The following is a 27,238-nucleotide window of genomic DNA, read 5'->3' as shown; positions in this document are numbered from 1 at the left end:
GCTCTTCAGCTTGGGGACGAGATGACTGAGGGGAGATATTATAGAGGTATATAAAATACTGAATGGAGTGGAACAGGTACTACTATTACTACAAATCATTTCTGTAGTGCTACCAGTCGTAGGTAGATGTGGATCGCTTGTTTAATCTTTCCAAAAATACTATGACTAGGGGGCACGCAAAGAAGCTACTAAGTAGTAAATTTAAAACAAATTGGAGAAAATATTTCTTCACTGAACGAGTAATTAAAAGGAATTCATTGCCTGAGAATGTGGTAAAATCAAGTTAGCTTAGCAGAGTTTAAAAAAAGGTTTGGATAATTTCCTAAAAGAAAAGTCCATAAGCCATTATTAAGTTGGACTTGGGAGAATCCACTGCATATTCTAGGATAAGCAGCATACAATCTCATAAATCATGTGATTTTCCCGTAAACTAGCACCATTAGGTTGCCTTCTACCATATATGGATTGTTCCTGTATTCTATCAGTCTCTCCTGATGGGAGTTCACGTGCAAAATCGGTACCTATTTCTAGTCAGTTATCTGTTCTGTGTGCTCAGTCAGAACAATACCCTTGTGTCCTCTCGCTGTCTCTCTCCACAAATGCAACATACTGGTAGGCTTCACTGTGTTCTCAGTCCCTTAGCAACTATCAAGGTTACATCCACCTTATATGAAAAACATACTCAGCTGCAAACATATGTTATGAAGTGTCAGTTCTCAGCTCCTGAGAAGGCAATGATTGTTACACAAGATGCTGAGTTAGTAGGCTAACTTGTGAGAACCAAACTGACTGTACTGGCCTTAGGCCTAGCCCTTAGTCATAGGCCAAGCATAGGAAGGCATATACACCCTCTATCTCAATAGAAGACTATGGACTTTTCCTCCAGGAACTTGTCCAAACCTTTTTTAAACCCAGATGTGTTAACTGCCGTTACTGCTTCCTCCAGTAACATGTAAATGTTAGTTCCTAGTTTATAGAATTGCTCTTAACTGCCTAGTCACCCAGCCAAAGAACTCAATGAGATGTATTGAATCTGGCCTCCCTTTATTGTATCTGTGCTGTCTGGAACAATATAATCTGCATGGGTTATAGAAAATTCTGGTATACATTACTGACTGTATTTATTTAAAACATTACATCTACAATTTTTTATTTTATTTTATTTTTGCAGGGAGTCAAATTGCTTTCATATCTTTATAAAGAGGCTCTAGAAAACTGCAGTAATGAACATTATATGGTTTTGCTGTCACTGTTAAAAACTAGCTGTGAGCCATATACCAGGTAAGTCCTCACTATGTTTTTTTGCAGACCCAGTATTTCTTACATGGCAAGGAGCATATTGTGTTTTTGATCAAAGAATTACTTTTCTTGAATTGTTCAGTAAACTCCTTATATAATTAAAAAGAATTGTCCTAGCTCACTACTGAAAACTCTTTTCTTTTTTTTCTTTTCTTTTTTTTTTTGTTCCTCGCTACAGGTTTGTATATGATTGGGTATACAGTGGATTTTTCAAAGATACTTATGGAGAATTTATGATTCAGGTGAATGAGGATTATCTTCACTTTAGAGGTAATTTCTGGTAAAATATGTTGTGGTTTTATAATTTCTTGTAACGTGAATGGGGGCACGCAGAACTGTGGAAACTTGTTTTTTTCTTTAAAGATATGAGGATTTATTTAAGTAAGTTCTCTAGGACTACTGTTGGTCTGGAATTGGTATGCCTTCCTTCTTATGGCTTTGTCTCTCTGGTTCCTAGTAAAAGAAAGGTAGACGGTTCCAGTAAATATAATATAATATAATCATTCTAGAGGCAGAACAGGGAAAAATAAAAACCAGCACCTTGAAAATAAACCAGAAGCTCCACTCAGAGCTAATGTAACCTACTTTCCAAAATGTATTATGGTTGGGATACAAAATACAAAGCAACTAAATAGCATATTTGAGCGCATGTACTTTCTTTAAAAAGTACCCCTTCCTGATCCTTGTATCATCCCCCTGTATGCCCTGAAATTTGATGTGACTCAGATGCAAAACCAGCGTGTCATTATGTAGTACAATTGTGTATGTGTATTCTCTTGCATTATCCTTGTAGACCCCTCAACATTTGCTGAAAACTTGTCCTGGATTGGATTTAAAAGCAAAATGCAGTTAGGTGGTAAAAAAGCTTGTACGTATTTTTGGATCCCCTAATTATCTTCAAGATATGTAGTTAAAATTTATTTTTGGCTTGGCATGTGACCCACATTATATTAGTGGTCAACAATTACGTCTTGTCAATTAATATGTCTTCCCTTATGTAGCCTGAAAATTTGGTGTGTCTCAGATGGAAAAGCTAAAAGTTATTAGGTTCTTCAGCAATCCATATTGAACGGCAGCTCAAGATGGCAGCAGCAGCTTTTTCAGGAGAAACTAAAAAAGAAAGACTGCCAATCAGCTGCCAATCAGCAAAGCAGCTCCAAAGCAGATTACCAATCACATTAAAACACTCTTGGTTTAAATATGGAGGTTGACTAGTCTTATTAATCTAATTGGAATCTCTTTATTGCCTTAGATCATGACTGTTTTTTTTTTTTAAATTCTAAAGCTTATCTCTGTTCCCCCTTCATGGATAAGAAATGACATGATCTATAATTCACACACACAAACACAGTGAAGGAGACAAAAAGGATATTCAGACAATGCTTTAAAAAGTTCAAGTATTTATTACATCCAAGATTCAGTACAAGCTGCGTTTCAGCCTCTTGGCCTGCTTCTGGAATCTACAAACAATCACAAAATGACAAAAAACAGTCCAATAAAATTAAAAGCTAAAACCACATAGGGAAAAAGAGAAAAATAACTAGTAAATGTAATATACTTCTGAAGGAGATACATGTTTTTACTGCATCTAAAACTGTGTTGGCACAACTTTAGAAGCAATCAGCTGTTCCACCTCTTGGGACTGTTTTTAAGAAAGTGGATTATTATTGTGTGATGTCCCAACTTACAGCTTACAAATACAGTCGTTTTATATCTTACCACAAGATATGGGACATTTATATGATTTGGAGGGTTGCTGCTCGGTCCTCTTAGACTTTATTTCCCTTTCTTTCATTTTTGCATTGGTTTACTATCATTGTGCAGGTTGGGGGGGCAGTTAGAAAATCACCCACACCCTTTTGGAATACACCTTTTGGAATATAGGCTAAAATTACAAAAAAAAGCTTGAAAATGTGAAATTTGCTATTCTGTTGGTATTCTTAATTTGTCAATAGTCCTTAATTTCAGGCCCATAAAATGCAACTTGAGTGTCGTGTTTGATGGCATGCCTTTGTGTTTTACCTTGTAGATAAACGGTATTGGACCCAGGGCTATATTTTGGCCTCAGAGGAAGTAGAAGATTTTGTTCCAGTGTTTCTGAAGCATCTTGCTAATGAGATCTATATGTGTGGAAAAACCATAAACTTATTAAAATTGTGCTGTCCCAAGGTATATACCTCAAAATTTTGAGAAGTGTAGAAACTTATTTAAATATGTAAGCCCATTTGTAAAGGGTCTTAAAATATTAGGATCTCTAGAAGGCAATTTTCAAGAGCCATTAATCTGTGTAAATGGTTACTTAAGTGGATAAGAGGGCTATCTGAAAATTGCTCATCCTGCATGTGAGTAAAAAAAACTTGCATAGGGTTAAATACAATTTTGTAGAGATGGGGGAGGAAACAACATCCATAGTTGTGTATTCCAAAACCATGTCATGGATAAAGTACTCACAGAAAAAAACAGATGGGTACTTTTTCCCTTGAGCAGTTTTCAAAAGGAAAGTATGTATGAACTTTCCATTTGTGAATTGTTACAAAATCTATGGGGAAAAATAGCTGTGGTTTTAGCATCAAAATGCAGAATTTTGAAAATTGCCTCCATAAAGGCAAAAGGCAGTTTGAATGATTTAATCTGACCCCTGGGTATGAAGGATATAGGCTTCCCCTGACCTCCCTGAATTATAAACAAAACAAAGCTTTGAATATACCATACTCTGCAATTTTTGCAGGAATCATTGGGTTTCCTGAAGGTTAGCCATTCAGCAAATTAAGATCAGTGACCTTGCCATGATTCCACCCTCTAGATTGTTCAGAGGCATTTCACCTTACTTTGGCATGTTCATTTTCTTCAGGAGCATTCAACCATGTTGACCCTTTTGATCATACACTGTATGCTGTTACACAGAAATGAGACATCTGGAATCTGTTTGGATGAGGAAAATAACTGGTACTCATCTTTTCCTTATCCTTGCCAGACCAGTCGATGAGTGAGCTGTGTCTAGCATTAGATGCATAACTTTGAACTTGGGTGTACAGTTGCATGCATTTGAGTCCTTAACTCTCTGGATAAAAAGAAAGGATTGGTATGCCCACAGAAGTTGATCTTGTCTAATTTTTATTTTAATAGGATAATAATTCAAGTATATATAGAGTGATTGTAGATTCTACTGCTCTATAATTGAGTTTAGGAGCTAAGATGAAATGCCCTTATGAAGATACTTCAAGCAAATCCATAAGTAGAGTAATTCCAGACTCTACACTGCATGAGCAGCGCTTTGATTGAATCAACGGAGTCCTTGATTTTGAGGTGTTGCTCTTGTTCCAAGATATCAATTAAATCTAACTTACAGTATGACAGCAAATATAGTCCAAAGGGTCCATTTAGTCTGCTCATTTCTTCTCTGTATTACAATCACACAGAGCCCGCCTTTGTCATAGCCAAGGATCCTATGTGTTTCATGAATTTTTGACTTCTGTGTGAAACCCTTAAAGTCAGCTTCCAGATCTTGCACATTGTCCTTGAGTCTTCTAATAAATGGTGTCTTTTTTTGGCAGCATTACATTTGCTGGTCCGATATCCCTGTCCCACGGATATCTGTAACATTCTCTCTTGAGGAGCTGAAGGAAATGGAAAAAGATTGTGCAACCTATGTAGGAAGAATGGAGAGAATTGCTCGCTACAGCGCCATCAGCAGGGAAAAAAAGGTATTTACCTTTATAGAACACATAGACAAACATGGTTTAATGGGACAGAGTCAGCATGGGTTCAGCCAAGGGAAGTCTTGCCTCACCAATTTGCTTCACTTCTTTGAAGGCGTGAATAAACATGGTGGATAAAGGTGAGCCGGTTGATATATCTAGATTTTCAGAAAGCTTTTGATAAAGTTCCTTATGAGACTCCTGAGAAAATTAAAGTGTCATGGGACAGGAGGCAAGGTTCTGGTGTGGATTAGAAATTGGTTATTGGACGCAAAAGAGGGTAGGGTTAAATGTTCATTTCTCTCAATGGAGGAGGATGAACAATGGAGTGCCACAGGGATCAGTACTGGAGTCGATGCTATTTAACATATTTATAAATGATACGGAAATCAGTACTGGGACTGGTGCTATTTAACATATTTATAAATGGTATGGAAATCGAAACAACAAGTGAGGTGATTAAATTTGCAGATGACACAAAACTATTCAAGGTTGTTAAAACATGTGCGGACTGTGAAATATTGCAGGAAGACCTTAGGAAATTGGAAAACTGGGCATCCAAATGGCAGATGACATTTAAAGTGGACAAATGCAAGGTGATGCACATTGGAAAGAATAATCCAAATCATAGTGACCTTGGGGGTCATCACTGGTGTCGTAGATAATACGCTGAAATCTTCTGCTCAGTGTGTGGCAGCAGCCAAAAAAGTAAACAGGATGCTAGGAATTAGCAAAAATACTATAATGCCTCTGTATTGCTCCATGATGCAACTGCACCTTGAGTACTGAGTACAGTTCTGGTCACCGTATCTCAAAAATATATAGCGGAATTAGAAAAGGTTCAAAGAAGAGCGACCAAAATGATAAAGGGGATGAAACTCCTCTCGTATGAGGAAAGGTTAAAGAGGTTAGAACTCTTTAGCTTGGAAAAGAGACGGATGAGGGTAGATATGATTGAGGTCTACAAAATCCTGAGTCGTGTAGAATGAGTAGAAGTAAATCGATTTTTTACTCATTCTAAAAGTACAAAGACTGAGGGACACTCAAGGAAGTTACACAGAAATACTTTTAGAATAAATAGGAGGAAATATTTTTTCGGTCAACGAATAGTTAATCTTTGGAACTCTTTGCCTGAGGAGGTGGTAACAGCGGTTAGCGTATCTGGGTTTAAAAAAGTTCCTGGAGGAAAAGTCCATAGTCTGCTATTGAGAGAGACATGGGAAGCAACTGCTTGCCCTGGGATTTGTAGCATGGAATGTTGCCACAATTTGGGTTTCTGACAGATCTTGTGACCTGGCCTTGCCACTGTTGGAAACAGGATACTGAGCTAGATGGGCCATTGGTCTGACCCAGTATCGGTGACGTTCCTAGGGGGGCTGACACCCGGGGCGGATCGCCGATGCGCCCCGCCCCCCGGGTGCAGCGCCCCCCCCCCCCCCGGAACAGCGCGACGCCCCCCCACTGGCGAAAGTACCCCCCCCCTGGGTGCACGCCGCTGGCGGGGGGGGGGGGGTGCCGCGCGCCTGCCGGCTCTTCGTTTTCATGCTCCCTTTGCCCCGGAACAGAAACCTGTTCCGGGGCAAAGGGAGCATGAAAACGAAGAGCCGACAGGTGCGCGACACCCCCCCCCAGCGGCGTGCACCCGGGCGGACCGCCCCCACCGCCCCCTCCTTGGTACGCCACTGCCCAGTATGGCTACTCTTATGTTCTTTTATTCAACTATAGTTCTTGGAGATTTAGGGGTCCTTTGTAAAAGACCCCCTTAATTAACTATATTATTCATACAGTAATGTATAAGATACTGTGGAAATGTTTATAATTGCTTAATGTAATTAAAAGTAAAAACAAAACACAAACATATAATTCCATTATGTAGCTTCCCACAATTCCAGAACCTGTGGGCATAGCTGTCTCCATCAACCAGCAGGTGGAGACAGAGAATTTAAAACTAAGCTGAGACATATCTCTCTTGGCATCCAGTCCAGTTCCTTAGTATTTTCTATCTCCAGCAAGTGGATGGTCACATTTTTCAGCCTCCAGTTTTGAGTGAATTGCTTTTGGTCCAGTTGGTCAACTGGTTCCCAGTTGAGCTTTGTGGGTGGCTTGAGTCTGCAGAGTTATATCTGGAGGTCTTCAGATCAATGTCTCTGGTGCCCTGTGAATTTACTTCTTCCCTCCCTTCACCTGTGGAACTCTCCTTTTCTAGCACAACAATCCTAAAATAGTGGGAAAATGTGAGATACAAATGCAGCAAATAATAATAATAAAAGAAAAAAAAAGGAAGGAAAGACATTTACTGGAGAGCATGGGACAGAATATCAGTCTGATCCTTTCTTACATGTGCAAATGGGAGAGTTAGAAAATTAAAGCTCCTATAAGTTTTAACACAGTTATAGTTGACACCAATATTTTTCTGTTAGAACTTCATCATTAATCTATACATTTTTCTATCATAGAATTTGCAAATGGAAATTGCCAAGCAGGAATTAATCATTCAGGCCCAGGAAGAAGTGACCAAAGCACTGGAAACCTTTAAAGGTGGGATCTTATTATTTCTTCTAAGGAAATGTGCAGATTTTTGATTGTTTAAGTCAAATCATTTCTTCTCAACTAAATACAGACCAAAAAATGTCCGAGAAAATGGCCTTGGAAGCTAAGAAGCGAGAACAGTTCCAGAAACTGAAAGATCAGTTTGAAAAAGATCAAGAGGTGAGTCTCCTGCTTAATTTGTACATCACAGGGAAGCAACCCCTTTTAAAAGGACCAGTTTCTTGTTGATTCATATCATGTGATACCAGAGCAGCTTAAGCATAAAAACAACTGTAAAAAAACCTGTTTTTTATTCTCCATGCCTTGTTAAGTCTCCTGCTTTCTTTTCACTTAGCGTCGGCTTGCAGCAAAACAAGAAGAAATTGATGATGATTTCAGCTATGCTAGGGAGCTGCGTGAAAGGGAGAAGCGACTGAAAGCCTTAGAAGAGGAGTTAGAAAGAAAGGCAAGGTATACTGTGAAGTTTACCCTGGCTGCAATGAGCAACGGAACCTGTTTTTATTCATCTGAAGGTTTTGTAGTTGTTTGGGAGCTTATTTGTATTACTTGGTTTTATCTGGGGAAATGAGCCACCAGAAGAACTAGCTGCCATTTTAGAAAAAGTTTGCTTGGCTCAGATTTACATTGATTGGCTATTCCTGACCTCTTAATTTCCATAAGTGTGTTCTAGTGCAATGTCTTTTTGGATCCTACAGGCCATGTTTGAATCAGTGGCATAGCTACGGGTGAGCAAAGGCCCACTCATTCTTGGTTCAGGCCCACCAGAAAAGATCAGTGGCAGCCCTCTGCTCTCTCCCCCCACCAGATTTGGCATTCCCCTCCTGTGGCCCAGTAGCTTCCCCTCCCTCTCTTGTCTACCTCTGCACCTTCTCTGGCGCATCAGTAATGCATTTCTGCTGCCAGCGTTGGCCCCGCAGGCTTTTTGACATCCCTTCCTGTTTCCTGGATTCAGGCAGAGGTAAGCCTGCAAGGCTGACCCAGGCAACAAAGGTGCATTCCTGTTGCACTGCTGAAGATTGAGGTAGACTGAGGTAGATCACTTGTCTCCTTAAAGAGCCATCTTTGACACCAGTACAATTTAATGTTCCAATTAGACCAGCACAATCATTCCATTACTTGGGTGTAGTAATTAATTAATTCTTTGCTGACCAAATCTTCCAAGTAGTTAGGGTTTTTTACTGGCTCTGCCGCATACGCTCCATTCAAAAGCACTTGAGTTTTTCTTCTCTGCATACACTCATCCACGCTTCTATCATCTCTAGATTCAAATATTGTAACACCGTTTATGTAGGTATTTCACAGGTTCATTTGTGACAACTTCAGTTGCTTCAGAATTCAGCAGTATGTCTTCTTTTTCAAGCACAAAAATTTGATCGTGTTACCCCATTATTTTTTCACTGGCTGCCAATAAAATACCGAGTTTGAATCAGACTACTTGTCCTCACCCATAAGGTTTTGCATACTGTTTCTCCTGTTTGCCTTTCTATCTCGGTTATCCCCTTCACACCAACTCATTCACTTTGTTCCCTGGATGCCCATTGGTTGGTCCTGCCCCCACCTAAGAGTGCCCACTGTGAGTCTACAAGGTCTTCTGCATTTTTTTTTATCTTGTCCTATACTCATGGAACAATTTACCACCTATCATTAGAGCCAAACTTTCCTTCCCCCAGTTTAAATCATTACCGAAGGCCCATTATTTCCAAATAGCCTTCAACACTTTTTCTGAGTAGCCTTACAGCTACTGTCTGATGTGGTACTGCTGAGTTATAGCCTTTATATATTGTCTGTGCTTGGTATGAATGCGTTCTTTCCTATTATTGTACTTCCTTTTCTTTATGTTAATGGAATTTATCCTTTTTATGTAAACAGCCTTGGCCTTTTGAAATTTTAAATAAACAATAAACAACAGCAACAATTCAAAATGTCATTCTAGTCACTGGTATAAAACTGTAGTTTACTTACAATGGCTTAATATATTCTGCTTAGGCAAGAAATGATTGAACACTATAGCAAATTGTCAGAAGAGGCAGCTCGCAAGGAACAGAAAGCGTTGTGGAAAATACAGAGGCACAAACTGGAAACAGCACGTATCAACTTCCTGATGGCAGAAGAAAAACATATTCAGGTATTATTATCCCCTGCACCAATTTTCCCCCTACATAGTAACTCGCTCAACAGGGGGGCGTATGTCGGACAAACGGGATTCCTCACTGGTTAAGGGCTGGAAGCCATCTCCCCTAAGTCACAGGCCAGTTCCCAAGTTTCTTTCTTTTAAACATCAACATAAATCTTGTTTGAAGAATTTTACATAGTAACGTGCTAAAGGGAATTTGTTTTGTTTTTTAATAAATTTCTAGGCTTTGCTTGAACAATTTCCAAAGGAGAATTACAGGGAAACACTGGATGTTCTTCCACGTTCCAAGAAACAAGGCGTAATGACTAATATTTCTGTTGTAGACGGTGTAAGTTCTCAGGTTGGTTTCCTTCTTCTTGCTGCACCATGTGAACTTTTCACCCTGTCATGTTATAAATTTTCCATTACTGACCCCCACCTCCTGTTGCAGAGCCTGTTGGCTGCTTAACCTGTTTCTTTATGTGAAACTTGTTTTTAGTCTTTGGGTTTGATTTAGATGACTGGAAGCCAACAAAGATTCTCAACCTCCAGAAACAGTTCATATGAAGTTCCTCTGTTTTGGTCCTACTGGTTTCTTGACAGAAATTATCTTGTGCTGGAGAGAACAAAATACAGAATGGTCTCACTGAAACTGTCCAGTAGCGTTATTCCATTTATTGCAGATAGTAGAGATTTTTCAGGGCAGTTACAAGCAATGTATACACAACCCCCCTAATTCTATAATCTTGCAGTAGTAATTCCCGTGCAATAAAGCCCATAGGAATTGAATGAGCTTCATGGAATCACTACCGCAGCTTAGTAAAAGGAGCCCTTAGGTGTGCAAAGCTGCACGTTCAAGTTATAGAATAGTATTAGTTATGCATGTAGCTTAATTGCTTAGCTAGCTGCTAATTGATGTTAACCAATAAGCTTTAATTGGTGTTGGTGCTAATTGGCACTAATTTGCAGTTATTTATTTAACTGTCCTTAAAACTTCAAATACCTGTTCACCAAACAAGTATAGTATTATTCAGTTAATGTCAACCTTAAAACTGTCAGAATTTATGCTAAATGGAGGGAGAAAAGCCTCACAACATTGATGAATGCTATTATTGTGTTCACCTCAATGTATCAATCATTGGCTTTAATTAAAAAAAAAACCTCCGAACATTTTGAACTTCTGCATCAATTCAATTCAGCTAGGTTGAAACTGGCCACCGTTTCATGGTGCCTGATCCCGCTGCTTCAGGGGGTAATGACCTTCAGAATGTGTTTAAAGGCTCAAAGTCAACATTCTGAAGGTCATTACCCCCTGAAGCAGCGGGATCAGGCACCATGAAACGGTGGCCAGCGTCGATCTCGCTGAATTGAATTGACGCAGAAGTTAAGTGATTTTTTTTTTTTTTAAAGAAAATTCTTTTTTTTTTTAAATTATAAAAAATCAATAAATTTGAATTAAAATGTTCAGAGGTTTTATTAAAGCCAATGATTGACAGATTGATGTGCACCCAATAATAGCACCAATGTCCTGAGGCTTTTTTCCTTCATTTAGCATAAATTCTGAGAGTTTTTAAGGTGACAGTATTTGTTGAAGATGTATTAGAATTTTTGTGGTTATTTACGTCACCCCTCTGGTTTGATATTTAACTATCCTTAGTATTATACAAATTGTGAACGCAAATCCAAAGCGTGGACCTGGGAGGGGGCTTAGGCAGGTTACAGAAGACTAACAGTTATGTGACCTAACTGATGAGTTAGGCGCAAACATTTACAACAGCCTGCTGGCATTAGTTCTTGCACCTGTGGACTTATGCTAGTATTCTATCATGGCAATTCCGTACATAATTGCCGGTATAGAATTCACGCTTAGTTACTGGGATATTGCATTATAACCTTAGGTGACCTGTAGAGAATTACCCCCAAAATGAATAACTTTAACTTTGGTTAATTAATATCTTTAACTTCGGGTTTCCTGGGGAGTTTTTGCACTTCTAATGTGTGCGTTAAAGTAGTTGTTTTTTCAGTAGTTAGTTATACTGTTATATTTCAGCTGCCCCAGATTCAGGTCAGCTCTCAGAAGCTCCTTTTATGGAGGGTTATTGTGTTCTTATACTGCCTTTTCAAACTTTGTAAGTAATCCTGAAAATGTGATGGGTCAGAGAGAGAGCTACACAAGGGGATTTATCCGGAAAGAAAAAAAATTCAGCTTAGAGTAATCAAAATGTCCTTTAAAAAAAATAAAGTAATACTGTTCGAATGTGATGTGTTTTTGTTTTTTTAAAGGCACAAGCTCCTGAAACTTCATCTGCAGATGACAATGTTTGTAGAGCAGATACTGAATTTGGACTGGAAAGTGTGCCTCATACTGATGATTTATTAACATTGGTACCATCAGAAAGTGCCTACTCCCCTTTGAATTCAGAACAGTGTGATGCAGATAGCACTCACCGGTCCCCACAGTCCACTCTTTGCCTGCTTGATGTGAATATTGAGGATTTTTTACCCAAGTTAAAACAAGAAGAAGAGCATATTGAAACCGACATGCAGAATTCTGCAGTAGAGAATGCACTGAAGGATATCGAGTCTGACCTTTCTCGGGCTACAGAAACAAGTGAGAGTCAACCTATTATGCAAGACATAAATCAAGAAGTCACAGATGCACAATCCAATCAACAAGATGAGTATGACTTTAAAACTGTGCTTAGGCCATCTGTCTTTTCACAAGCAACTCAAGCGCACGTAAGAGTTGGAGAAAATGTTTTTGAGGTGCAATCTGCAAGACCTCGATGGAATATTCATGGGCACTCCTCTGATGCAAGCATTAAAATAGGCACGTATGTTCCAGAGGCAGAACTTGTACAGCCACAAGCAAGCCAGTATGGACACTCCTCAGATTCACACATCAAGGTTGGAGAATACTCCTCAGATGTTGAACCCAGCAGGCCGCGATGGAATCTCCATGGGCACGTTTCTGCATCACATATTAAAGTTGGGGAATACACTTCCAATGTGGAGCCATCAAAGCCCAGGTGGAATGTTCATGGAGGTGCATCACATTCCCATATTCAGATTGGTGAAAATATGTCTGATGTGGAGCCTTCAAGACCTAGATGGAACATCCACGGGCATGTATCTGATGCAAATATCAAAATTGGCAAAAATGTATCTGACGTTGAATCATCTAGACCTCGCTGGAACATTCATGGGCATGCTTCACAGTCCCATATTAAAATTGGAGAACTGGTTTCTGATCCAGAGACTTTAAAACCTCGGTGGAGTCCCTTTGGCCATGTATCACAGTCCAGCATCAAAATTGGTGATTGTACACCTTCGTTGGAAGTGGATCTGAAACCACATGATAAAACACGTTCAGGTTCCTGGGCTGACTCTACTGTTCAAGATTTGCTGTACTCTGACAAATCAACTCCTGTCGATGAAACCACCAGCAGCAGTAAAGCAACCGAGTATGTGGAGGCCCATCTGCTTTCTAATAAAGACGGTAAAGAGCAAGAGGATGACAAACAAGGTCAGAATAAGCGAGAGTCATCAAGTAAAGATGGTTTGGGCAGTTTGTCAATTGGGACTTCCTCCATCACTTTCATTCATGCTTCCCTGGGATGGGAGAGGCAGGAAAATGTTTTTAGGTCACTGTAGAGCTAAAACCTACTCTGTACAGGTCACAGCAGTTGATATGTTGCTCTGGGTTATCTTGGTTGCATCGGTTTCCTGCAGTGTATCTATAGGAAGGTTAAAATATATTGAAAAAACAAGGATTGCCTGTGTATAATGCTTGAAAAGTACTGCCTTAGTCATGTTCTCCTAAGCAACATATATTTTTGTACGGTTTGTCTTCTGATCGTTCTAGAAAATGATATAAAGGCAGGGGAAAGAGTCCAAAGTAAAGAATTTTGATTGCTTTCCCCTCTACACTTCCAGTAGAGAAAATTGCCCCTCAAATGTAGTTACATATATTTAAATTAGTCTATTTGGCTATTGAATTCCACCCTTTTATGGCCATCACATCTCATAATTTTAGTCGACATATTTTCCAAATCTAGTATTTTAAAACATACATCTGATAAGTTCTTAATACGCTAAGAAACTTAAATCAGGTTTTGTATCCCTCTGTAAGGAGAAAAATGGTATATTGGCAGTTGACTTGAGATTGTTGAGAGGTCCAAGAAGAAATCAGTATATGGAGGGTTACAAAATCTGTTTTGTTTCCTTGGTATATTAAGAACTAATTAGATGCATGTTATGAAGCATTAGATTTGCAAAACGAGTATACAGTTGCGAGATGTGATAGCCAGACTGATTACATTAAATAAATATAACTATATTTGTGGAACAGTTTTCAAAAGTAAACATTTTGATGTAAAATCCATGGGTACTTCTATCTGTTAGCTTTTCAGAGAGATAATGTGCATGTGCTTTCCCCTCCCCTAAACAGATCATGGAGAAAAGAACCTTCAGAGATTTGCATTAGCTTTTTCTTCTAATGCATGATCCCTGAAAACCAGCACACATAGGGGTCCTTTTACAAAGGCGCGCTGAACAATGGCTTGCGGTAATGTAGGCGTCGTGTTTTGGGTGTGCGCCGATCCATTTTTAGCGCACCTGTAAAAAAGGGATTTTTTTTTTTTTTGCCGAAAATGGACATGCGGCAAAATCAAAATTGGCACATGTCCATTTTGGGTCTGAGACCTTACCGCCAGCCATTGACCTAGTGGTAAAGAATCTGGGCGGTAATGACCTATGCGCGTCAAATGCCACTTGGCATGCGTCCGTTACGCGCGCCCAAAAATAAAAAATACCGCAAGAGCCACATGGTAGTTGGGTGGTAACTCCATTTTGGCACACGTTAGGCGCACGTTGATGCTTACGCGGCTTAGTAAAAGGGCCCCATTGTTTTGGAAATAGCTAACAATGTGTGTGTAGCTTTCTTCCTACCCTGGGGATTCCTCCACAATAATATTCCGGTAAAAGTAGGCATGGAGAACAGGTTTTCAGAGATTTACCCAAGTAAATTGGCTGGTTGAAAATTGCTCACCCTGTAAGTAGGTAAAAGGATGTGATTGTTGCTGCTGCATTGTAGTGGAGGCCTTACCAGGGTGGATTTAGGTTGGCACGGAAAGGGAATGGGACTTGATAATACCACCTTTCTGTGGTTTTTTGCAACTATATTCAAAGTGGTTTACATAGTGTATACAGAAAGATATGTTCTCTAATTGTAGACTTTTCAAAACTGCATGTATTCTTGTTGAAAATAACCATAGAAAAGAGTAGTGAAAATTTTCAATGGATGGTTTTTCCTTAGGTAGTTTTTCAAAAGTGAATATATACACTTTTTTTTTCACTTTAATAAGTACTTATGAACTTTTCAGCAATACCAGTAGTTTGCAAGTTGTCCCCTTAAAGCAGTTCTCAACCCAGTCCTCGGGAAACATATTTATTTTATACACATATTACAGGTATTCCTGGGGGCATAGTTGCAATGTGCACAGATATTTTATAAAATACTACTGCCAGAATTCTGTGCGACTTCGGCGCGCAGAATTTGCATAGAATTCCATATTTTTGTGCAGAATCTACGCTCCGACTGGCCTCCCCAACCCGCGGTAAAGGCTTACTTGGTTCCCCTGATTCCCCAAGCCTTGGTCCCGGTGCCACCACCATTGCCTCCCCCCCCCCCCCCCAGCCTTGGTCCCACCACCGCTGCCCCCACCCTCCCGAGCCTACCTGAGTATGTCCGGGTGGTCTGCAAGCCTTGTTGGGGGCAGGAAAGAACCCCACTCTTTCCTGCCCTCTGCCGCTGCTCTGAGACAGTGCTGCCACTTTTTCCAAATGGCCGCCAAGATTTCAAGCAGTTATCTCGTGAGGCTGCTTCAGGAAGTCTCAGTGGACTTTTGGAAAAAGCGGCGGCACTGGCCCAGGGCAGCAGCAGTGGGCAGGAAAAAGTGGGATTCTTTGCTGCCCCGAAGGGGTACTCCCCTGCAGCTCCTCCTGTTGTTATGTTATACAAGCTTATTGTCCACAAATACCAATATATAGTTCATTGTGGATCACATATCATAGGTGAGTGTAGGGGCAACTGAAAAGAAAATGTGGAGGGAGGGATGGAGCTGTTAAAAAAAAAAGCGGATGCTATATGATTGTTGTGGGGGGGCTGTAAAAAAAGGTGGATGCTGTGGAGCGGAAGGGGCTGTAAAAACAAAAAGCTGGATGCTATGTGTGGGTGTGTAGAGGAAAGGGCTGTAAAAAAAAAGTGGGTGCTATGTGTGAGTGCAGGGAGGGGGGCTGGAAAAAATATGGTTGGGGGAGGCACGGGAGGGAGGCAGAAGGCGGGCAGCATGCGATTATTAATCATGATTACATTTTTAAATTATGATTAATAATGTGTTCATCGTGGAATTAACCACTGTTAACATGCAGCCCTAGTAACATAGTAGATGATGGCAGAAAAAGACCTGCACGGTCCATCCAGTCTGCCCAACAAGATAAATTCATATGTTCTACTTTTATTTGTACCTGTCCTCTTCAGGGCACAGACCGTATAAGTCTGGCCAGCACTATCCCCGCCTCCCAACCACCAGCCCCGCCTCCCACCACCAGCTCTGGCACAGACCGTATAAGTCTGCCCAACACTATCTCCGCCTCCCAACCACCAGCCCCGCCTCCCACCACTGGCTCTGGCACAGACCGTATAAGTCTGCCCATCACTATCCCCACCTCCCAACTACCAGTCCCGCCTCCCACCACCAGCTCTGGCACAGACCGTATAAGTCTGCCCAGCACTATCCCCGCCTCCCAACCAGCCCTGCCTCCCACCACCGGCTCTGGCACAGACCGTATAAGTCTGCCCAGCACTATCCTCGCCTCCCAACCACTAGCTCCGCCTCCCACCACCGGTTCTGCCACCTAAACTTGGCTAAGCTCCCAAGGATACATTCCTTCTGAACAGGATTCCTACATTCCTTCTGAACTTTTTGTGTGAGATGATAGTATCTGTTTCTCAGTCATAATTGCTTTAGCAGAGACAATCTCCTTAGTACACAGCTTGTTGGTTCCTATTGTCAAGTTTCACACCTTGGCCTAGTTTTCATCACACTTTTGGTGAATGCAGTGGGATTTATTTACACTCTGTGGTTCATGGTTAACTTGCCTGAAAATGAGTTGTACACTTCAGTTGAAATTACAGAATGATTTCAGATTGGACATGTTTTCTGTCATCTGACATCTTGCTCTCGGTGTGTTGCTTAGTTTTATATTGCAGTAGGAAATGTGTTCTAAACAACTCTGTCTGACAAGAGCCCCACAGATGAGTAGTAAGCCTGCTTGATTTATAGAAGATTTTCCTAATATTTCATTATTGTTTTAATTTACAGTGCCAACAAGTCTTGAGAGCAAGGACCATTCTTCTTGTCCTTTGCAAAATCTGCAGGTAAAATGTGATTACAGACCTTTATCAAAGAATCTCTGCCACATTAGCTGTCCTGAAAAGTTGATAGTTCCATAGTTGAAACTCCTTGATAGCAGAAGTATTTTATTGTTTTGATCAGAGTTTTAGGTTGTAGATCAAAACAAAATATATTGCTTGCATGATATTAGATAGTTTTTTTTTTTACCCAACAGATAATATGATGTGTTTATTTTGTATAAGTGATTATTTTATTGTTTTGTTTATTGTACTTAGTTGTAAGCTATATTTTTGTTATTCTTCATATGTTTTTACTGTAAACTGCCTAGGATTGTAGATGATGCGGGTAATATATATATATATATATATATATATATATATATATATATATATATATATATATATATAATTTACTTGTGTGGCTTATATTGGAACAGATAACACAGGCATTTAGTTCAAGATGTAGTGAAGTTAAATCTAAGGGGTAGAAATTCCTCCAGACCAGTTCAGATGTGTGGGATTGCTCATTCCTGCCAGCAGATGGAGACCGAGAGCTATTAGCTTCAAAGTAACTTAAGTGTCCTGGCAGTCTGCAGCCCGCAGCCAGCCAGTATTTCTCAGTCTCCAACAGATGGTAGGTATGTATATGTCCTAATCTAGCTCTATGTTATATATTACATTAGCAGTGTTTTTTTTTTTTCTCTGCTGCTACTCTGCTTTGAGTTGCACAGGTATCTTAATACTGGATAATCCTGTTGGTTTAATAAGTTAGCACATCATTTAAAATAAGGCTTAAACCCTTCAGACTTTTAATGGCAGTTTAAGAGGTTGAGGTGAGAGAGTGAACTGAAGTCAAAGTTAGTGTAATTTTCATTTTTGAAATGCCTTTTAAGCAGATTAGCAGAAGAGGTGAGGTATGCTTATGCATTCCCTTCCTTGCCCAGTGCAGGGATTCCCAGCAGAAGGTATATCAGCATATCCATTATAGGTAAAAGTCTATCATACTGAAACACATACTTTTGAGAACTTGTTTGGCTGGGTTACAAAGAGCTAAGACTTGCAGGACTGCACCTACTTCCCCAAGTGCTGGGCATGTCCTGTAAGAATGAATTAATGAAACTGCTAGTTCTACGTCACCACAATTTTTATTTTAATAAGTACTAGGAGTAATAGGTTAAAGAGTACTCTAGGGAAAGGCTTGTATGTGGTGGTGTGATCTAGCTGCTGTTCCCTCCATGTGCTGCCAGAACCAGAATGTAGGAGAAGGGGTAGGGGAGAGGTGAGGTTATGGCAGCCATTTGAACAATCCCATTTCTGCAAGACCCCAGAAACAAGATTGTTCACGAATAGGCGGAGTAGACGATGTCAGTATATAGTTTTACATTTTAAAAGTTGCAGCTTCTTTTTTTAGAATTTGTGTTTAAATATAAAGTAAACGAACCAATTCTTTTAGCATAATTGCTCTGTTCATTTTCAGAGTGATGAAAAGAATATTTTAGAAGGACCTTCTCCAGCTTGTTTTGAGCATGCAGCAGCAGAGTCTGCTAACCCTGAGATAATCCCTTCTGGTACTGAAGAGAAGGTGGAGGAAGATGGTGATGTGTGGGAGAATGAGCAAGCTTATGTGAAGAGCTTGTCAGAAAAGTACTGTCTTGAAAAGTATCAGGATAACTATGATTTAATGTGTGAGTACTTCAAGTATGGAGTGTTTTTGATGCAACTGATTAGAACAGTATTTTTGTTAATATAGCAACCAGAAAGATAATGAGATTCTTGTTCGTCCATTTCACGCAGAAACAGAAGTGTGCGTTAGTTCTAGAAAGTTATAAAATGTGGATTCAATTTAGATTACCCTTCAGACTTTTAATGGCAATGAAGTGTTTGCATAGGAGTCAGCTCCCAGTAATGAGCACATTCTTTGTGTCCAGGGAGGGGGGGGGGGGGTAATTTCCTTTGGGTTTAGCACCCCCAGTCATTTTGAAAAGTTGGCTCCTATGATTGTTTATAGGAAGAAAGTTAGATATTAACACCTTTGATTTATCAGCTATGTCTACCTCCTAATATTGGAAGTGCTGGGGACCTGTTTTAGATAAACATTTCCAAAATTAGGTGGAGACGGTTACTAAGGTTCTGTCTTTTGCTCAGGATTAAGGTACAGGCAAACTTGACACATACGTAGGACCCAAATATGATTCAGTCTGGACCTACATAAGTACATAAGTAATGCCACACTGGGAAAAGACCAAAAGTCCATCGAGCCCAGCATCCTGTCCACGACAGCGGCTAATCCAGGCCAAGGGCACCTGGCGAGCTTCCCAAACGTACAGACATTCTATACATGTTATTCCTGGAATTGTGGATTTTTCCCAAGTCCATTTAGTAGTGGTTTATGGACTTGTCCTTTAGGAAACCGTCTAACCCCTTTTTAAACTTTGCCATGCTAACCACCTTCACCATGTTCTCCTGCAACGAATTCCAGAGTTTAATTTTGTTTGGTGAAGAAATATTTTCTCCAATTTGTTTTAAATTTACTACATTCAGCGCACCTGTAAAAAAAATGCCTTATTTGGGGGCCGAAAATGGATGTGCGGCAAAATGAAAATTGGTGCTCGTCCATTTTGAGTCTGATACCTTACTGCCAGCCATTGACTTAGCTGTAAGGTCTCACACATTAACCGGGCAGTAATGGTCAACATGTGTCTAAATGCTGATTACTGTCCGTGCTCAAGAAAATAAAAATATTTTATGACACACGTCAAAAATGAAATTATCGCCTGGGCCATGCGGTAGCCGGGCGGTGACTATGTGGCTTAGTAAAAGGGCCCCTTAACCAGCTATGTTTCACCACCCCCATATACCTGGACATGACCTGGCATTGAATTTCTGTGGATAAAGCCAGTGGTGGTTAGAAAAATCAGCTGAATATCAGGCCCTACAGACCTCAAGACTGGGGCCTCACTGAGTAGTGGTATGAGGGGCCAGAACTCAAGTTGGGAACAAAGAAGAAGGCACTAACCTGCCTGCCTGTATTTCTTGTAGATTTTCATAAACAAATTGCTGTTTCCTTAGCGTCCCTCCGGACCGGACCAGGATTGGACTGATGGGTTGTGCTCGCCTACCAGCAGGTGGAGACTGAGAAAAAACTCTGACTCTAGAGAGCCAATAGGAGCCCTGGCCATGTGACCTTAGCCTCAGTATTTTCTCAGTCTCCCAGCAGGTAGGAAGTGAGCCCATTAGTCTCTCTCCTTTTCTCTTTAGATATTACAGATATTTGTGATAATTCTTCTGTGCCTGGAATCTTATTTAGAGGCTTGACAGGGTTTCCTTTCTCTTCTTTCTTTGACAGCCTCGGGGGTGTTAAACTCGGGTGTCTCGAGTCCACCCCCCTTCCTCCCCATCTCCCTGGCTTAGCAGGGAAGGGCCGTCCCTTTCTCTGGAAAGGTGTACCGTCTTGGGAGAGGCAGCCACTTTTAACAGGTAGCTGCTTTAAAAGAATTAAATCAAATAAAAGGAAATTCAAAGAAGCAGCCTTTCTTTCCCCAGACTTCTAACGAGCAGGCAGCTCCAGTGTTTTATTATGATTGAGGGGTTATAAAAAAATAAAAAAAACAAACAGAAGAAAATAATTCAGTATCTGTGTCTTTAAACAGCGATTTTTCTCGTCAGATTTAATTTCCTCCATTTTCTTGCGTTTTGGCGGCGGCAGTTTAAACAAATGAAAAAAAAAAAAAAAAAAAGAAAGGTGCGAACCGCGTAAGCGCGGCCACCTGTTTTTTCCGATATGGCTTAAAAGTTCAAACAGCTGCTGTCGGTCAGCGTCGCGCAGTTCACGCAGCCGGAACGTGTAAATTTTGCTCTCCCTTCAAGGTTTCTTCGGGTCCGGTGCTGCCTCCAGTTTTTTCGGGGCCTTTTTCGCCGGCTGTTGTTTCTTCGCCGTTCCACTGGGCTCCGCTTGTTCGGAGGTGTCGGGCGCGCTGTCGACGATCGCCACAGGGCCAGTGGAGCGAACGGCGGCCATTTTGTTTCTCCCTCCATCTTATCAGTCGGGGATCTCTCTGCTGAAGGTAAGGCTGCAGTTCATAGAGCAGTTCGGCTCCAAGATGTGTACACTTTTGTATGTGCTGAACGGCGTATTCTAAAATGCTCTTCACATCAGCAGGCAATATTTGGTTGAAAAGGGGGCTCCTTTCATATATGGATATATAACAAGCTTTTCTTGTTTTAAATTTCTATGTATCACGGGGCTGTTAACACTAGTTTTTTCTGGTGCTCAGTCATTTTTCATTGCCTGGTGGAAAATCTACATCTTATCATAATATAATTCATTTCAAGCATTTTCCTCAATAGCTGTAGTATTATACAGTGTTTTAAGAACTTTAGAAACTTTCTCTATAGGCATAGAGTAAATTTCTGTCTTTCTCATTCCCTGGTGAATAGGACTACATTGCCTAAGAGTCAATTGATTGGTACTTTGCAATTCTGACCATAATATCTTAGTTCCTTTCAAGCATTTTACTCCATGCCTATGATGTTATATAGTGTTTTAAGAACTTAACAGACACTCTCAATGGCTGTAGTGTTATACAGTGTTTTCTTTTTCCGACTTTAAGAAGCCTTCTCTAGAGGCATACAGTATATTGTTCAGATGCCATGGGGATATATCAGCTCTTTCATATTCTCTGAGGGACAGTCCTGTCTACCAAGCTCCCAGTCACTCAGCTGCCTTAGCAGGCATGCTTTATTCATGTCTTCCCTTCTTTTCCAACTGCCTTGAAGCCTCTCATTTTTCATTTTAGCTTTCTTCTGGTTTTTACAGGACATATGGTCACTTAGAGAATAAAGTCATCCTTTCACTTAAAGATAGTGGACGGTCCTCAAACCATCTACTCGTGTTTGTCTCTACTCTATCAGTTCAGCATTGGCAGATTATAAACATCCTGGTTTGGTCCAGTATGCCTATACATACCATCTGCTATCTCTTCCTCTTCCTTAGAGACCTGATGTTATATCAAGCTTTCTTGAATTCAGATACAGTCTTGTCTACACTGCCTTCACCAAGTGGCTGTGGCACAACTTCACTTTTTTTGTTACAGGTAATTTCTAAGTTTGTCCTTTTTCATTTTCATTCTATGCGCCTTCACTCCAGAGTGTTCTTTCAATTGGAAGGGGATTCACTCACTTCCTGTGTATTTATACCATAGGTACATAAGTATGGTTATGCTGGGTAAGGCCTAAAGTCCATCAAGTCCAGCATTCATATCTAATGGGCATAGGTACATAAGTTTTGCCATTCTGGGGAAGCTCAAATGTCCACCTTTCTACAGCCAGAACAGCATTAAAGAAAAGAAAAAAAAAAAAAAACCTCTCACGAGAGTATCGAACAGAAATCTCTGCTCCAAAAGCAAGGCTTTGCAGTAATTCTGCAAACTAACGCATACAATATTTGCCATGGCTGTTCACCACTAGGAACACCGGGGACCCTGGGCCTAGGTTCGATGTTTTAACCTGAAACAAGCTCAACATTCATATCTATTGGGTGTGAGTCTGGTACTACTATTACTACTACTTAACATTTCTAGAGCGCTACTAGGGTTACGCAGCGCTGTACAAATTAACAAAGAAGGACGTTCCCTGCTCAAAGGAGCTTACAATCTACATCTCAGTGAGGGAGGACGCATGACCGTGGTACGTGGATTAGTGGTATGTGGATTAGGGAGATCCAAGAAATTACAGGCCGGTGAATCAGACGTTCATACTGGGACAATTTTTTTTCTGTCCGGAGCGTACTACCATAGCTGGTGGACTCCTATATTCAGAACTTTCTATATTCAGAACTTACCCAACTATGGAACGCCATAGAGATAGGGTTGGAGTTTGTAGCCCTATTTAACTGGTGTCCTTGGTCACCCTTCCTCTTCTCCTCAGGATCCAGAGAATGGCTAGTTTTTTGCTTATGCATTAACCGGTCATTTTCAGCAGTACTCTCTCTTCCGTTCTTTTATAGATCTAAGAGGATGTTCATTGCGCTCTTAGGGTCATTTCATTCTTACCTAGACGACTGCCTAATTGGAGAAAGTCTTATCAGCAGAGTTCTCAGGTCACGCACCGGGTGTTGCATTTCTTACAGTCTCTAGGTTGGGTGGTGATTGTAGCCAGGCCTCTCATTTGATCTCTCATCAGATATCTCTGATTTTCTCTTTGTTTAGTCAGGTTGGCGCACAGTCTTTTGTCTCCTCTGCAAACATCCCAGTTTATATTTTTCTTGGTGACCTTGGGCCTTCGGCCATTTCCTCGCTCTATTCTGCAGAATGCAATTTTACTTTCTAATGCCCAAGAAGGAATTTTCCTTCATCCTATTGCGAATCTCAGGGTCATCAATCGCGCTATTTAAGTGTCATCTAGTTATCTCAAGAACCTTAGTTCTGTCATTGGGATGCTTTGTGCAGTACACTTTTTGGCAGAAGCTTGTTTGTATATATTTTTTTTCTGGGGGACCTCAGCAATTCGTTTTACCTTCGGGTGAATTTTGTTTTCCCTACTGACAAACAAGGCGGAGAGAGCTATGTTGGTCCTTGCCATGGCAATGGGTTATGTCATCCGCCAAGGAGGAGTTAAGAGTATACTCTTGAGTTTGTACTCATTTTTTCTTAGTTGTGTCACCCTGCATTTAGGTGAATGGACTCTCATTTTTTCAGCCTTACTTCCTCACTGCAACACTTCAGGGCTATCTCTTTTTGCCTTCAGGCTCACGAACATTTCTTGCTTCTTCCGTTCAGCAACAGTCTTCACGGAGACAGGGACAGATGCCAACGTCCAGCAGGGGTTTTTCAGCCTTCTTTATGCGTTTCTTCCATCATCTCACTAGATGTTTACGCAGAACCAAGGCATCCTTCTACATCCGGACCCCCAGTCACTCAAACTTATGGCGTGGTTACTGGGTCTGCAACATCTTTGATATTTTCGCAGGAAGTACTTCAAGTTTTAATTGCTTGCAGACAGAAATCTACATTAAAGTCCTATGAATCAAAGTGGCGACGGTTCACTCTGTGGTACTCCTCTCGCCACTTCATTCCACAAACAGTATCCATTTTGCATGTTTTGGAATATCTTCTGCATCTTGCGAAATCTTGTCTGTCTTACTCATCCATTAGAGTTCATTTGGCAGCTCTATCAGTGATGCATGATACTGTTGACAACCGCACGCTTATGCAGCATCCACTGTCAAAGCGGTTTCTTAAAGGAGTCCTGCACCTGTACCTCCCGCTTCGTCCACCAGCTAGGTGAACTAGGTGAACAGACTCTTAAAGTTCTGTTTTCTAGTAGCCATAACTTTTTCTATAAAGTTTTCCTCTTCAAGCAGTGTTTCCCAGTAGCCATTGCAGCAAGTAGATCTATGTGTGGAATACTTCTACGGTTGGTAACTTCTTCTCGGTCTGCTGTAGTTTAAAGTTTTCACCTTTCCCAATCGGTTTTTTCTTATTGGTTTTGTCCTTCTAGCCAGTAGGCGTAAAAGTTTTTCATTGTTTCTAACCCGCTATATCGCGAAGGATCAAGGAAATGAGAATGTCTATTTCTCTTCTCGCTGAGAGGGCAGTTCCACAGCGTATTACAACATATTCCACAACTTCAGAAGCGGGCTCTATTCTTACTACGGCGATTTTTGGTGCTCTCGGTGCACATTGGTAAGTTGGCAACTTAGTCCTAGTTTCATTTTATTTTGCTCATTGGGACACACTACATGTTAGTTGTCGCCAGGTGGCCTATGCAGCATGAACATTTCTCTGCAGTTTTCATAGGGTCCCTCCCTTCAGATTACTGCTTTGGTACTTCCCATCAGTCCAATCCTGGTCCGGTCCGGAGGGACGCTAAGGAAGGAGAAATTAGATCTTACCTGCTAATTTGCTTTCCTTTAGTCCCTCCGGACCGGACCAGGCCCCTCCCATGTTCTCTCTACTCTTTAGCTTCTTTTATTAAGTAGGAAGTGTATTCAGTAGGAAGTGTATTCATTCCTTTACGATTCGTGGAACAATACTATATATATACAGAACTTTACGTGGTCTATACCAGTTCTCTGGAGGTTGCTGGTGAGCTCAATTGCTGGAATCTATCTATAAAACCTTAAATACGCCATACCACTTCTCTGGTGAGAGTTGTGGCTGAGCTCAGTTGCTGGAATATCTATAAAACCTTAAATATGATTTACCACTTTTCTGGTGAGAGTTGCTGGTAAGCTCAGTTGATGGAATATATATAAAATCTTAAGTGGGCCATACCACTTCTCTGGTGAGAGTTGCTGGTGAGCTATAAGACAAGTGAGCCATACCACTTCTCTAGTGAGAGTTGCTGGTGAGCTGTAATACATATCGGGCCATACCACTTCTCTGGTGAGAGTTGCTGGTGAGCTCTGATACTTGGCATTGCCGAGTGCTTTGTGGCTGCTAGGATTCCATACGGCACAGAAGGTCTTTCTTTCTTTCTTTCCTGCTTTGTTATTCAAATACTGAGGCTAAGGTCACATGGCCAGGGCTCCTATTGGCTCTCTAGAGTCAGAGTTTTTTCTCAGTCTCCACCTGCTGGTAGGCGAGCACAACCCATCAGTCCAATCCTGGTCCGGTCCGGAGGGACTAAAGGAAAGCAAATTAGCAGGTAAGATCTAATTTCTCCTTCAGTTCATATTAATGAAAGTCTCTCTTGTCCACACTTAACACATACTGCATCTCACAAAATGTCTATAAATAATCTTTTATCTTTTAATTTTCTGATTGTAGCTGAACCTCCAGTCTTAAATCTTTTGCACCATGTAATGCCCAGACCGCTTTCTCTCCCTGGGGATCCTCATCTCCAGTCAGCAATGGACGTAACAGCTGTGCAACTGACCGAGCTCCTGTCTCTGCCTGTGCTGATGAAGTATTCTGTCACTGCTCCGTTGGTGTCTCAGTAAGTGTTTCTGCGCCTCTGTATGGCCTTTGGGTTCCAAGTATTCATAGCGGCTTCTTCAGTTTGCACTATGGTTTGTTGTGTGGGGTAGGGGGATTTCTTGACTGTACCCAGACAGTATTGCTGTTCCTATTTGTACTTAGTGTATAACTTTTGCTACTTAGTGTATAACCTTTAGATTGTAAGCTACCTACACTGACTACATAGTTTGTAACCTTTAGATTGTAAGCTCTCCTGAGCAGGGACTGTCCTTCCCCATGTTAAACTTGTACAGCGCTGCGTAACCCTGGCAGCACTATAGAAATGCTAAGTAGTAGTAGTATTTGGCTTATTCCACTGCAGACTGTAGGCAGAAGAATTTCCTTTTGGGTGATTTTAAAAAAATCACAGGGATCCTGAAACACCTATACATGTGTTAGCCCTATATTCTTCATAATAAGCTGTTCAACACTATCTCACAAAAGGTAGTTCTCTATATAGGTTAATATGAACAATCAGAAAGTAAGCACAAGCATTCACTTATAGCTTTCAACTTATGACGTCCAAAAGTTATGCCTCCAATCCTGATCGACCCAAAGATTTTCTTAAATATATTATTATATTTTATTCTTCCAAAATCCTAATAATGCCCATAGTATCCATAGCAGTTTCTTAATTTATAAAAAACTTTTAATGTATAGGGAACTTATCTCAATCCAAATGCTGCCGCTCAGGCACTGAAAAGCCTTTTGTGTGACAGTGTTGAATTCTTGGGTAGTTTTAGCGACTATAGTCAGGATCTGACCACAGCTATATTTTTTCAGTTTTTTCATAACAAGTTGTGACATATTCGGGGTAATTTTATAAGGGACTTGAATGTGTTAAACCGTGTTTTATTTACTTGGCTAAACACCTATAAAGTTGTTCTGGGGACACAGACACACAGAATGAAATTTTATAAGAAGCGTCCAGTTTAAGAAGGCAATAGTGAGATGGACATAGGGAAGCCACTGCTTGCCCTGGGATTTGTAGCATGGAATGTTGTTGCTAATTGGGTGTCTGCCAGGTACTTGTGACCTGGATTGGCCACTGTTGGAAGCAGGATACTAGGCTGACCCATTATGGCTATTCTTATGTTCTTAGGTGCTTACTTCAGTGCTGTTATAAAGACACAGAAGTGCCTATATAATAGTAATAAAGCTAGCATAAGTGGCGGAAATTGCACTTACAATGTAGGCACAGACA

At 40.7% G+C, this 27,238-nt stretch overlaps 1 protein-coding gene across 1 annotated transcript in view; it reads left to right on the top strand.

The window, feature by feature from the left end:
- The window catches only part of TUBGCP6 (tubulin gamma complex associated protein 6), an 85,058-nt gene that overhangs the window by 19,794 nt on the left and 38,026 nt on the right, over nucleotides 1-27,238 (top strand). Inside the window, exons 7-19 of the mRNA XM_030216649.1 lie at nucleotides 1,172-1,281; nucleotides 1,478-1,569; nucleotides 3,329-3,468; nucleotides 4,854-5,003; nucleotides 7,454-7,535; nucleotides 7,618-7,706; nucleotides 7,882-7,997; nucleotides 9,534-9,672; nucleotides 9,905-10,021; nucleotides 11,944-13,186; nucleotides 17,046-17,101; nucleotides 18,555-18,762; nucleotides 25,846-26,014. Of these exons, the coding sequence (XP_030072509.1) occupies nucleotides 1,172-1,281; nucleotides 1,478-1,569; nucleotides 3,329-3,468; nucleotides 4,854-5,003; nucleotides 7,454-7,535; nucleotides 7,618-7,706; nucleotides 7,882-7,997; nucleotides 9,534-9,672; nucleotides 9,905-10,021; nucleotides 11,944-13,186; nucleotides 17,046-17,101; nucleotides 18,555-18,762; nucleotides 25,846-26,014 (2,711 nt within the window). The remainder of the gene's footprint in view (nucleotides 1-1,171; nucleotides 1,282-1,477; nucleotides 1,570-3,328; nucleotides 3,469-4,853; nucleotides 5,004-7,453; nucleotides 7,536-7,617; nucleotides 7,707-7,881; nucleotides 7,998-9,533; nucleotides 9,673-9,904; nucleotides 10,022-11,943; nucleotides 13,187-17,045; nucleotides 17,102-18,554; nucleotides 18,763-25,845; nucleotides 26,015-27,238) is intronic.

This window comes from Microcaecilia unicolor, chromosome 10 (assembly GCF_901765095.1).
Source record: "Microcaecilia unicolor chromosome 10, aMicUni1.1, whole genome shotgun sequence".
NCBI lineage: Eukaryota > Metazoa > Chordata > Amphibia > Gymnophiona > Siphonopidae > Microcaecilia > Microcaecilia unicolor.
This window is presented reverse-complemented; position numbering and strand designations above follow the sequence as displayed.